This window comes from Akebia trifoliata, chromosome 5 (assembly GCF_017979445.1).
Source record: "Akebia trifoliata isolate Shusen 1 chromosome 5, ASM1797944v1, whole genome shotgun sequence".
NCBI lineage: Eukaryota > Viridiplantae > Streptophyta > Magnoliopsida > Ranunculales > Lardizabalaceae > Akebia > Akebia trifoliata.
In genome coordinates, this window is record NC_141379.1 from 94678 (window position 1) to 108394 (window position 13717).

Consider the following 13717-nt stretch of genomic DNA (forward strand, 5'->3'; position numbering starts at 1 on the left):
TCCTCACTAACTTACTAAGGTTAGTTGAACTCTTTTAAATGACACATCTATAATAATAGAAAATATATTAATATATTTACTTTTTAAAATTCTCTAAAAAAGTGAAAGGATAAGACCCTCGAAAAACTTGACCCCTAACAACAGGTGCATTAGGATAAGTTATGTTGTCATGTTAGTTAATTTTTTTAAATTACAAATTTATCGTACACTACATTAATCTAGTTGGGATATGTGGGTTTGCATATGGGTTACGAAAACAAGTTGCCTTCTCTCATTGTAAAACTAAAGATAATTTAACCCAAAAGTATTTTTATAGTTTAAAAAAAATTAAGTGATATAGGGTTGCTTGGACAATACCCGACCTTTCCTTATTGGGAGTGGATCCTCTGTAGTAGTGTTTTCCTACAGCTCCCAGCAATTAATTAGAGCGGTTGTGATTTCATCACATTAACAAAACATTAAATCTAAACTCTTTCAATTTAAGAGTTCAATTTCAAAATCATTGATTGTGATTTTAAAAATTATTTTTGTGGATTTTTCATTTTTGAATCCCATCTATGCTCCAAAAATTAGAGGATTGTGATGTTATGACCATTCTAACCATATCTTTGGGGGCTGCCCTTTTTCGAGGTGGGTATGGGTCGGTATTCTCATAAAATGTCTCATGCGAAGAGTATCGGGTACTTGGACTGAAGAGGTTGAATGGCTGCCGAAAATTTTAAAGGGAATTCGACTATTCAAAAGGTGAAGCAAGTGGTTGTATGTGTATTTATTTACCACATTTGGAGGGAGCATTGCAATAAAATTTATCAAAATAAATACCTTGATTCGGATTCGATTATTCGCAAGATTGTTGAAGATATTAGGATTAACTTCAAGGAATTACTAGAAGACATTGAAGACTCTGACTTGAATCGTGCCTTTTCTCATGTTTAAGGCCTTCAGGCTACCTTTATCCACAAGCCGAGAAGGTATTGCGCTTGGCCTAAACCAGATAAATGTATTTGGGTTATTAACTTAGATGATTCATTCTCCATTAGTAGATGAGGGTTTGGCACAATCATTAGGAACAGTGAAGGAGAAGTTTTGGCGACTATTGTTGGATGTGAAGCTCCAATTTTTGTCATTTCTCATGAGTTCCAGGGCATTCTCCATGGGATCAAGTTAGCAGACTTTAAAGGATGCTCTAAGATTTAGATAAAATCTGATTACTTGCAAGCTATCCAAATATTGGAAGATAGGTGGAACCCCCCGTAGAGTGTTCTTCATGTGGTCCTTGATATAAGGAACTTGCTTCACAGATTTAGCAAAGTTTCCTTCTCCCACGTCTTTAGAAAAGCCAACAGGGCTACCGACATACTTGCTTCATATCAGAATAGCTTAGGTTATACTGAATTAGATTGTGAGTTGCTCTCTAGCGACCTTATCTTTGTTATTTATCAGGATGCATGTGGTATCCCAATTCTTCGGTTGTAGTGGGTCTGCCTTAACCCTATTGACCTTTCAAAAAAAAAAAAAAGAAGAGAATTTAAAAGTGATTGATTCAACACTATTCTCAAATTCACTGCATGGAACTATGAGGAAAACACTACTAAACAGGAAACTCTCCCTTCCTTATTAAAGTGGAAATGATAACACATCACAAAACTAGATTATCTATTTCAAACTTATGAAGAAACCTCTCAAATTAGTCATAAAGACAATTACAGCCTTATAATTTACATATGCCACCTAATAATTTTAAATAAATATTAAAAATAAAAATATTGAAACGTGAATGGCAATGCTCTGTATGTTTCATTTTTAGTCTTTAAATTTATAAATATATAATATAAAAGTATAAATAGTAATCTTATAATTTTTGCTATGATAATGAAAGAAGAGTGATTATTCTTGACATAAATCTACATTAATATTTTTTAAATTAAAAAAATAAAAATAAAAATAAAAACCCTAAGATATATCAATTAATGTATTCAATATAATCTACCCATAATATTATAAATTAATTTGAACATAACATCCATTTAACTAATATTATTATATGCATTTTAAGTATTTCAATTTATATTACAATGAAATCGTTGCTTTTGCAAAGTGCGAAATTCACTGCTTTTAAACAAATAGAACAATAAATTCACCGTTTTATAAAAGTTGTGAATCTACCACTTTCAAAAGTAACAAATTCGCCATTATATAGATTTTCATGAAATACCCAAATTTTACATATGATTATAATGTATCATAATGGTCATTCAAATGAAGTGAGAAAAGATATTCTAAATACTTAAAACTTTTCTTAAGGTGAGAAGACATGTAGTTGGAATTTTTTTATCAATTGGATTATTAAGTTAACTCCCAAAAATTGGGGGCATTTTGAAAGAAATTTCTATAATAATGATAAGAGTGAGTGATTTTTTGACTCCCCCATTATCTTCTGGCGTGGCATGTGCTAAAACCATAAAAAAAATTTCGGAATACACAACTGCACATCCCCATAAATATGTGCATTGTGTATCCCCAGGAAAATCTATAAGTCTAGCACATGCCACATCAAAAGAATATGGGAGAGTATGTCAGAAGGGAGAGTCAGAAAATCATTATTATAATGACAATGAGTAATTTTTCCCTTGGCATGCTGGGGTACACGTATAAACTATAGCACAATCCCTATTACTACCACTGTTGTGAGAAAAATAGAAGTGGGAAAAAGCAATTTTTAGCTAGTAATTAGTAGGTGAAGGTGGTTGTTGAACTTAGGTCATGCTATTAACATTCACAGAATTCAACATTCATAGGTGGGAAAGAGCTAAATAAATGGATTTTAGTCCCATTAAACTTTCAATCTTTAGCCATGTTTATCCGTATGGCTATAATACTCGGTCATTGGAATAGTTTATTAATGAAAAGTATATATTAGGCATTTTACTGTGAGTTCAGGGATTTTTTTTTTCTTTTTCTCTTTTAAATAGGGGAAGGGGTTTAGTGATCAGCTGGTGAAGTTGGATTGAAGAAGGTTTGAACTTGGGAGTGGGAAATACACTCTACACATCTTGCCAATATAGATTCCAAAATCTAGGCACAAAGATGTCTTGTGTGAGGTGTCTTGTGTGAGGTTCTCCAAAACTAGTAATTTTACATTGTCTCATCAAAAGAAAATCTTATATGAGTATTCTTTGCCATAAAAGACATTGTTGGAACTTTTTTCAAGAAAATCTAAACACAATTCATGTTTTTATTATATATTTGACTTGGGGCCAGTTGTGAGGATTTGTAATGAAGCAATATGGCACCGTTCACTCTGAGATTTCACCTTTACGAGCATGGAGAAAGCCCTTGCTATATTAGTGAGCTCCTTTTCAATGCAATTAATCGGCCACTAAAAAATACTCATTCAACAAACTCTAGCCAAGCCAATTTTAAAAAATAGCCTCCACCTCTCAGAGGTTCCAGTAGTGATTAAACTACCAAAAGTTCCCCCATAATAAATTCAGCTCATTCACACTATAAAAACTTCAAAATGGTAGAAATTCCTTTAATTTTGAGTTAGAAAATAGAGTTCTAAACATCCAAACAACTCTAAAACTGTTCAACTTCAGCATCCCCTAACCCTAAACTTATCTCCAACAAATAACAAGCTCATTCCCACCACCACAGAATGTTTAATAGTGGAAAATATTTAATTCAAATCATAAATGTTAGAAAACGTCAGCATAATCTTCTGCAATAGTCTAACCAACACCACCTCCAAACCCCACCCCCCCCAAAAAAAAAAAAAAAAAGATATTTCAAGGGCAATGATGACTGTATAATAATACTAGCAACAGAGCTAATTCATCACAAAAGAAGTTAGAAGAAAAACAAGTATAATAGCTAAAACCCAATAACAGATTTAATTTCCCTACAAAAAAGGTTCAAACATGAACTCACACTTTAATCTTATGCAAAAAAGGAAACAATGTACTACTAGAACTGGATATTCAATGAAGATAAAGAAAATCAAACAAGCAAAAGATGACTCAATAACCACCTTTGAGATCATTAACGACATCATAGGGAATTGGTGTAACAGTTTCAAGGGTAGCACCCTCTACCATGAACCCAGGCTTGGGGCCCTGGGGTTGCCTCTTAGTGCTGATCTTCTCCCCGCGAGCTTTAGCCTCCATCTTCAACTTGTCATTCTGGATCTTCCTCAGCTTAAACTCTTCCTTGCATCTTGATGGCTGAACATGCTCCACCCTCACGTGGATCCTCTTCCTAATAATCCTGTTCCCAACCTATGTAACAACACAAAAAAAAAAAAAAAAAAAAAAAGGTTAGATCGAAGATGTTCTTCTAACAGATGCAGATCATGATATAGAAATGGGGCAAGGCTGAATTAGTGATAATGTTACACACACAAGAAACTAATCATCCATCACATACCATGGGTTGGTTATGAGAGCACAAATGGAGATTGCAAATCAATCAACACTATGATACCATGTTCTCTTCTGATGTACCAAGAAAAAAGAGGTTCCAAAAGTAATAACAAGGTTCACTTCACTTCAAGTTTTCAACCTCAATTCAAATTTTCATGAGTTTAATGCTGTTAGAATGTACTTTTGAACTAGTCCTTTTATGGTTGGATTCTCCAAAGAATTGAGATTTCAATTAGGCAATATCTTATCCAAACAATTGAGATTACAAACAGGTAATATAGTATTATAGACTAAATCAACAAGTTTTACGAATTACTAGATAAGAGAAGTAACTTCCATAGAGTGCAAGAAACACCTCAACATTCTCATATACTGTAAGTAAAATCGCATCCTTCTTTTTTCTTTAATGAGTTTGAATCACTTGTACATAACGCTATTAATGGTATCTACCAATAAAATCAGATCTACTCTGTGCTCACTAATATTGTATTTTCTCCATTATATTAAATATGGGTTCTGTTATCTAGTGTGTCGATTATTATTTATGATATTTTCCATCTCATCCTACACTTGTTTTCAATGCGAAAGAAAATCAAAATGAAATGGACCTCGATATTCTACTAAGACCAATGAATCATTGAATCCCTAATTCCCTAATATTAAGCAAATAAATTTTTATTCAAATAAAAGATCAGATATTGCCAAACAAAACAAAAACACCATAAAACACGATTGATGGATGATAGATAGATAGATAGATCGATCGATTGATTGCTTGCTTGCTTACCTGCTTGTTGACTTCGACACCGATGGCACGCTTGGTAACGTTCCAGACCTTGCCAGTGCGACCATGGTAAAACTTGTGGGGCATGCCCTTGTGGATTGCACCATTCACCTTCACATCCACATAATCTCCAGTCTTGTAGGTTTTCAAGTAAGTCGAAAGGGCAATGTAACCTTTCTTCCTGAAGGGACGAGAGAACGAATCTCTGGTTCGAGCACGAAGTCCGTGACCTGCAGGCATCTTCTTCTTCTTCTTCTTCTTTGCCCTTCACGTCTTCTTCAGCCCTAAACGAGACTAAACCCTAAAATGTTCTCTTCCTTTTATAGTCGCAATGACAAACCCTAACACCCTATACCTAATATAAATTACACTATGACCCTTCTGATTTGACGTAATGTCATGTTGAACCCTAACGTTTTGATATTTACATTTACCTCGCTTAAAAGGCTAAAACCTCTGCCATAATAATATTTAAAAATGTTTTTATTTATTTATTATTATTTATGTATAGACTATTTTACCCTTTTCAAGATATTATTAATCTTTTCATTAATTAAAAAACCCGACTTAGAGAATTGAATGACTAAAATACCTACTAATATACTAAACTTCAATTCTTGGTAATTCTAAACCTACTTTATTTGGTAATTTCAAAATAAAATGCATGTTTTGTAAAGTTAATAAATTTTTCATATAAATTATCGATTAAAGCTTAAAATGAACTATTTCTTGTTAAAATTTATTATTTTTAAAATAAGATAAATTTTTATTTTAACAAAAAAAAAAAATTATTAACTTATATCTTTAATATAACAAATTATAACGAAGGAATTCTCCTCGTTACAAGACATATGGCATTTTGAATTTATTTCATACCCATACATTTTTGCTAAAATTTGAAACACCTCATCAAAAAAGCCACATGTAATCTAATGGAGAGGGTTCCTTCAAAACTTTGAAGCAGGATGTCCGCTTCAAAGTTTTTTCCATTGACACCCCTACCTAAGTCGACATGCTAAGATCCAATAAATACACCTTGGAAATAAACATTAGAGGGCGTTTTTGGTAGAAACTTTGTTTTTGGGCAATTTAGATTGGACAATAAATTTGGGATTGATTAGTTGCACACCAACCTTAAAAAATCATTTTTTTATTTTATTTTTATAATTTCTATCTTAATCTATTGCTTGCACTCCACTCCAATAATTAACTTTTTAGAGTTTAAATTTTATTTTAACTTGCAGTTTTTTAATCTTTATACGTGTTCTATTTTGATTGATTTTGTTCACATTTTCTTTGGCTCCAATTTAATCAAGGCATTGATTTTTCTAATCTTGGTTTAAAATTTTATTATGAATTGTGTATTTTAAGAGAACATAATTTTATAAACATGGGTCTAAAATGAAAAAATATTTATTGTAAAAATTATTGAACTAGTCATAATTTCTTTAGGCATAGTTAAGAAAGGATAACAATTAAAAAAAAAAAAAAAAGGAGTGTAACATTATTTTTTTTTTCACATTATGTTTAAAGTAATCATTCAAATGGAGTGCGGAATTTTTTAAGTGATGAAATGCAAATGGTAATGGGTGGTGTGCAACTAGTGGGTCTCATAAATTTTGAGGGTGTATTTAATGTATATATAACGGAACGGTGTGCCCCATCCCTATAGCACATGTTATTGTTAACAGCACCCCTTAGACATTCCTTCACGAAAACCATACAGGAAGATAAGGTCAAATGGCCAATCCAATTCCAAAGGGAAAACTTGAAAGGACTTTATTTTACTCGTCGCTCTTTCTCTGAAGGAAAAAGGAAAACCTCTCCGTCTATCACAGAGTCTCAGGCCAAGCGAGAGAGAGAGAGAGGTCGATGGTGACGAGTAGCGATCCAAACCAGGACGGGTCGGAGGAGCAGCAGAAACGATCCGAGATCTACACCTACGAGGCTCCATGGCACATCTACGCCATGAACTGGAGTGTACGTCGTGACAAGATGTACCGTCTCGCCATCGCTAGCTTGCGTGAACAGTACTCCAACCGAGTCGAAATCGTCCAACTCGACGATTCCAATGGAGAGATCAGATCAGACCCAAACCTCTCCTTCGAGCACCCTTACCCACCAACCAAGACCATCTTCATCCCCGATAAGGAGTGCCAGAAGCCTGATCTCCTCGCCACCTCCGCAGATTTTCTCCGACTATGGAGCATCTCTGAAGATGGAGTCGAAGTCAAGAGTCTCCTTAATGGTAACAAGAACAGCGAATTCTGTGGTCCACTCACCTCCTTCGACTGGAATGAAGCCGAGCCCAGAAGAATTGGCACTTCGAGCATCGACACTACTTGCACCATTTGGGACATTGAGAGAGAGACGGTCGATACCCAGTTGATTGCCCATGATAAGGAGGTCTATGATATCGCATGGGGAGGTGTTGGCGTCTTTGCTTCTGTCTCTGCTGATGGGTCCGTTAGGGTTTTTGACCTAAGAGACAAGGAGCACTCAACTATCATCTACGAAAGCTCAGAGCCAGACACACCGTTGGTTCGATTGGGGTGGAATAAGCAGGACCCAAGGTACATGGCTACGATCATCATGGACAGTGCTAAGGTTGTAGTGCTTGATATCCGATTTCCGACACTTCCAGTGGTCGAATTGCAGAGGCACCAATCAAGCGTTAATGCGATTGCTTGGGCACCACACAGTTCTTGTCATATTTGCACCGCAGGGGATGATTCACAGGCATTGATTTGGGATTTATCGTCGATGGGACAGCCGGTGGAGGGTGGGTTAGATCCAATTCTGGCATATACGGCAGGGGCAGAGATTGAGCAGCTGCAGTGGTCGTCGACCCAGCCGGATTGGGTTGCAATCGCTTTCTCCTGGAAACTTCAGATACTTCGAGTTTGAGTGAGTTCGAATGGAGTCTCAATGATCCCATGAGGAGAGGATAAGGATGTGAAATAGAGAGATGAGAGATGAGAGTCATGATGGTATTCTAGTATTTAGTTTTTTTTATGTCAGTCCCAAAAATACTCCATTGAACCTATCGAAGTACAAAAACCTCCCTCCATTTATAATGCTGACTGCTACTTTTCTAATGATATTTCTACTTTCTAGTTTGATGAATGGACTGATAACAAACTTTTATTGCTGCCTTGCTGTTTTGTACCCCCAATTATTCTTCTTATACAGCTTTTTTATTTTATTTTTAGATATGTTAATCAAACCTTTTTTCAAAAAGTTTGAGGTCATTCAATTCTGTCTATAAGACCATGTCTCCTCTTGATTTAAGTGTGATTCAATCCATGTTCTTTTTGGTCTTCATCTTCTCATCAGTTCCTTCTAATTTGGGCTGTAATATTATGCTATGAAAGCAAGTGATCAATTCAGCTCAATGGACTTTCCCTTGTTTATCATGCTTTGTTTTTTCAGTTTTGGAATTGGGTTAGTTTTGATACTATCAGGTTTCAATTCAATATACTCTAAAAACTGTAGTAGTAGTAGTAGTAGTAGATTTGTAGAACTCTGGTGGGTGACTTGTTTAGCATCTAATGACTCTCTTGTTTTATTTTTGTTATTTTTGGGCTTTTCACATGCTCAATTTTCCATTTTGGTAGGACTTTAGAAAAATTCTTTCATGTGTTTTTAGTGAAGGGCGTTTGTTTTCTTTATCATTTCATTTTGATAAAAATGTGTTTGTCTGAATGTCCCCCATTGAATTGTGAGGTTTTCCTGTTTAATGGTCTTTACTGCCAACTTCGCCTTTGGGGACTTTTCGGGTTTTGTTGCATTTTTTTTTCTTCATCTCTCCTTTTTGGTTTTTGATTTTGAGTGGATTCTTAAATTCGGTCTATATTTGTTTCTTCTTGGGCTTCCTGGTAACTCAATACAAGCATGGGGATAGAGATGGCATTGTCATGAGATTCTTCACTCTAGAAATGTTTGGGTGGATAACTGGTTATTTGGTTATTTGAGCAATGTCTGATTTGCAATGGTAGCATCTCTTCTTAGGGTCTGAGCTTCAAAAGGAATTTCAATGACTGGAAGATAACAGAAGTAACATCTTTTCTCGATCTTTTGAATTCTGTTCAGTTCAAAGTGAATGATCAGGACAGGAGGGAATGGATTTTGACTAAGGAGAAGAGATTTTCGGTTCGTTCCTTCTAGAATTTCCTTCTCCCTCCACTTGATAATTTTATTTCAGCATCTGTCATTTGGTCAGTTTATGTTCCTTCCAAGGTTTCCTTCTTTGTGTGGCTACTTTCCTTACGATTCTCACCTTGGCAACTTGATCAAGTGTGGTTAGATCACTCTAAATTTCTATCCTCTATGATTGAGGAATGAGGAATTTGTTAATCACACCTTTATCCATTGTTCTTTTTCCTGGGGTAATTAGTCAAAATTTCTTTTTTGGTTTCGTATGTATTGGGTCTTTCCTTTATCTTTCATCTTGTTATGAGAAGGGTGGACTTTGAATATCTTCTTTCGTAGAAAAGACTACCTTTGGATTATCCTCCCTTCAGCTATTGCTTGGGGGCCTTTGGAGAGAAAGAAATATCATGGTGTTTTTGGATATCTTGGGGCTGCTTTACCTATGGTCAAAATTGAGCACAGAATTTGCGGATTCGCGGGGCTCTCTTTTGATGATTTTATGTTTAGATGGGATTCTTTGTGTTTCTTAGTGTTTTCTTGTTTGTTTTATTTGGTTGTTTTGTTTGTTTTCTATGGACTTGTAATTTCTTCTTGCTTTTGCTTGGGGGATCTCTCAGCCTCTTTGTTTTGTATTTTCTTTGTTTGACTTTTTGCAATATAATTTTACACTTGTTTAAAAAAAAAAAAAAAAAACCTATATTATGATGAAAAGGAAATATAATTTGATTGTTAGATGTCATTTTTCTTACGTTTACTTGTGCGTGCCCCTTTACAGCATTAACTGAACTCAGATGTACAAATATCTGAAGTCATCAAGTAGTTGTTTAGTAAAACTGTGGATGTCTTGCTGATCGCCACAACTGAGTTTGAGACCATTTCAAGGGTGACTCTTCTGAGAGTTGAGTCTCAAATGGATTTCACATAGCTGTGGGACATTTTGTATTGTAGTTGTACGGGTTTGGTCTGCTCTGATGCATGTGACAGTTGAACAGGAGCACCCAATACTCATGGTTGAATCGATTTTCTTCTTTTTCTTTTACAATAAGTGACAAAAGCTGGAATGAGAGTTGCAGGTGCCAACTAGCATAGTTTGTAAAGATGATACCAGACTTGGGCTCAAACATCCCCCCCCCCCCCCCCCCCCCACACACACACACACACACACACACACACAATCAAGTTACTGAACTTATTAAAAATAGGCTAACCGATTAAAAAAAAAAGCTGGAATGAGAGATGTTGCTCTGTCCATAAATGCCAGTTGTAATATGCCGACAATCTTAATTTTATTGCAAATGGAGCAAACAAATTCACAATTTATTGCAAATCTGATTGATGTTTACAAGCCCACAAAATTTTCTCTGGGTGTTAAAGATATTTTTATAAGCCCACTGCGTGCAGCATCAATAGTTCCATTGTCCCGCTGTCAAGGTTTACAATAATCAATGAAATATAATTACTATCTCCAGATCTTGGGATGTAATTCACAATACATATTTCCAATGGTTCATTTAGAGCCCCCAACAATTAACTGGTGACCAACTATGAACCATAGGTCACAAATACTTTTAAAAAATCCTTTGGATTCTTTCTAAATGGTTTTTCACTGGGCTACTACAATTCATGGGGAGGCAAATGCCCAACCACTAAAGGTTTACACTTTGTTGAATCATTCTGTGGAACAGGAAATTTACTGTGGCTCGACTGCAGATCTGTCGTAAAATGTTGCTTGAAACAATCTGTCATTGGATGCACCTTACCAATAGTCCTTGCATGAACATGACCCACTTTGAAAGTGATGGAATCGATTTGCATCTCTCACGACAATCTTCCTATGAAAAACATTTGAGATTAACTTGAATGCCGAATGACAATCGTTGCACACCCTGAGGTTCTTTGTTACTTGTATGGGCATTTCAGGGTCAATATTCATAATACCAAAAGCGACAGCAAGCTTCTCACTGTGAGTGTTGAGAATATGGTCCTTGTCTTCCTCTTCAACATCATGCAGGACACACCATCGATCTGGCACATACCCTGCCATCTTCATCTCGATGACCAAAGCCTCTACCTTTCCATGAACTAGTACACTTTGTGGATGAGTCTGGTCAGCGGTGTGGAATCCATGAACCTCTTTACCAAACTCAATTACACTGAAGGCTGCGGGTTTCTTCAGTCCCCTACTCTTCATATTTTGTCTCAGCCTCCCAACTTCTTGCCATTTGCTTGATGCAGCATATATATTTGACATCAACACATAGTATCCAGTATGTTCTGGCTCAAGTTGGAACAGATTCTTAGCTGCAAGTTCCCCTAACTTAGTGTTACCATGTATTCTACAAGCCAAGAGCAAGGCCCCCCACACTGCATCATTGGGCTTAGACGGCATTTCGTTGATCAAATCGAGAGCTTCATCTAAGAGGCCAGCTCGACCAAGCATGTCAACCATGCATGTGTAGTGTTTCACCTCAGGTGACATGGAGAGCTTTTTCATGTCCTCAAAACACTTCCTACCCTCATTGAGAAGTCCTGCATGACTACAAGCGGATAGAATGGATGTGAATGTAATGTGGTTTGGCTCAATTCTTTCCTCTTGCATCTGTAAGAAGAGTTCAAGTGCTTCTTTGCCATGCCCATGCATGCCATAGCCTGAGATCATCACATTCCATGAACTAACGTTCCGTTCGGTCTGGAGTCTGCTATTGAACATCTGAACAGCAGATTCTAAGTCTCCACACTTTGCATACATGTCTATTATTGCATTCCACAATGTAGTTTCAATTTCTATTTGTTTTTCAATTATAAAATGATGTAGTTTCTTTCCAAGATGCAGAGACCCCAAGTAAGCACATGCAGATACCCCAATCAACACTGTCACAGGACTGGGCTTAGCCCCAGAAACCTGCATTTGATCAAAAAGTAAGAGAGCTTCGCCAGCATACCCATTTTGAGCATAACTTGAAAGCATCGAATTCCATGAGATTCCATCTTTTTCCTTCATTCGGTTGAAAACCAAACGGGCCACTTCAACATTGCTGCATTTACCATACATGGCTACAATTGAGTTTCCGACAAAGACATCTTCAAGAAACCTGCTTCTGATTGCATAAGCATGGAGTGATCGAGCTCTCCTGGCATCTCCTAACTGAGCCACTGCAGATGCCACACTGACAGCTGTAACTGAATCAGCCGCAAGACCCTCCTCCTGCATCTTTTGGAACAGCACTAATGATTCTTCAGCCCGTTCAGATTGCTCATAAGCAGTGATCATCGCAGTCCAGCAGACAAGGTCCCTTGTTGACATTCTATCGAAGACCCTGCGTCCGTCATCAGTTTTGCCACATTTGGCATACATATCAACCAATGCGGCCTCGACAAACATATCTGATTCGAACCCTGTTCTTATCGTGTCTCCATGAACCACCTTACCTTCCAGGGCCAATGATCTCGAAGCACATGCCTTGAGAACAAAAGGGAATGTGTAATTATTGGGTCGCACACCCGTTCTATGCATGAGCATATAGAGCTCAAGAGTTTCCGTACAGTGACCACCATTTGCATAGGCTCGGAGCATAGTGTTCCAAAGGAATGAATTGGATGTGCGAATCTCATCGAACAGGGATCGGGCGCTACTGGGTTCACCAAATTTAGAGTATTTGATGACAATTTGAGCACCAAAATGGGGGGTGTCCCTTATGAAGCCAGAAGTGAAGAGAGAGGAGTGTATCTGTTTAAGTGAGTTCAAGCTATTACAAGAGTGTAGAAGATGATCGTACAAGTCTTGGAATTCAAAGGAGGTGTTTGTGGTGGTTCTGTTGGATGTAAGGTAAGAGGAGAAAAGGAGATTAAGACGTCTGTTTGAGAGATGTAGCAGCTCTGTAGCTTCTCTTTTACAATGTGACACATACTGACCTAGACGAAGCATTCCTTCCGAATCATATCCTGCACCACAATAAATACTACACTTACCTCAAATGCATCTCTCAATTTTATTATTTTATTGATGAAGATGACAATCCTCTCTCTCTCTCTCTCTCTCTCTAACGTTGATCCTTCTTCAAAGGACTTTTATATAGGATACATCCAAACGATGTTGGACATCAGAGTGTCCCAAGGAAAAAAACGGCTGAGTGAGAGAGAGGAGTAGAACAGCACAGCACAGGCTTCCTACGAATCAACCAATTTGTCTTTTTATTGGATTTAAATTGAGATCCAACCCAATAAATAAATTATGAGGTTGACTCTAAAGATATTCTGATCCGATCTAAACAGATCCATTGACTGGTCCCAGTCCCATCATTGGCCTTGAAATATATTTCAAAAAAGTGAAGGCTATCAAATTCTCATCATTTTTAATGGT

The 13717-nt window shown here is 36.7% G+C and overlaps 2 protein-coding genes and 1 pseudogene across 2 annotated transcripts; 1 reads left to right on the top strand and 2 right to left on the bottom strand.

Moving 5' to 3' along the window:
- Positions 1-3849: 3849 nt before the first annotated feature.
- Positions 3850-5504, bottom strand: LOC147400720 (large ribosomal subunit protein eL21x/eL21w). The gene is made up of 2 exons (XM_086441703.1): positions 5209-5504; positions 3850-4277 (listed from the first exon to the last, which is right to left on the bottom strand). Exons 1-2 carry the CDS (start codon positions 5443-5445, stop codon positions 4020-4022), a joined length of 495 nt encoding a protein of 164 aa, XP_086297829.1. The 5' UTR covers positions 5446-5504; the 3' UTR covers positions 3850-4019.
- A 1447-nt stretch (positions 5505-6951) lies between these two features.
- On the top strand, positions 6952-8356 carry LOC147400721 (WD repeat-containing protein LWD1). The gene has a single exon (XM_086441705.1). The coding sequence runs from the start codon at positions 7078-7080 to the stop codon at positions 8110-8112; it is 1035 nt and encodes a 344-aa protein (XP_086297831.1). The 5' UTR covers positions 6952-7077; the 3' UTR covers positions 8113-8356.
- Positions 8357-10633: 2277 nt separating this feature from the next.
- LOC147400722 (pentatricopeptide repeat-containing protein At3g26782, mitochondrial pseudogene) lies at positions 10634-13512 on the bottom strand (annotated as a pseudogene).
- Between the last annotated feature and the right edge of the window lie 205 nt (positions 13513-13717).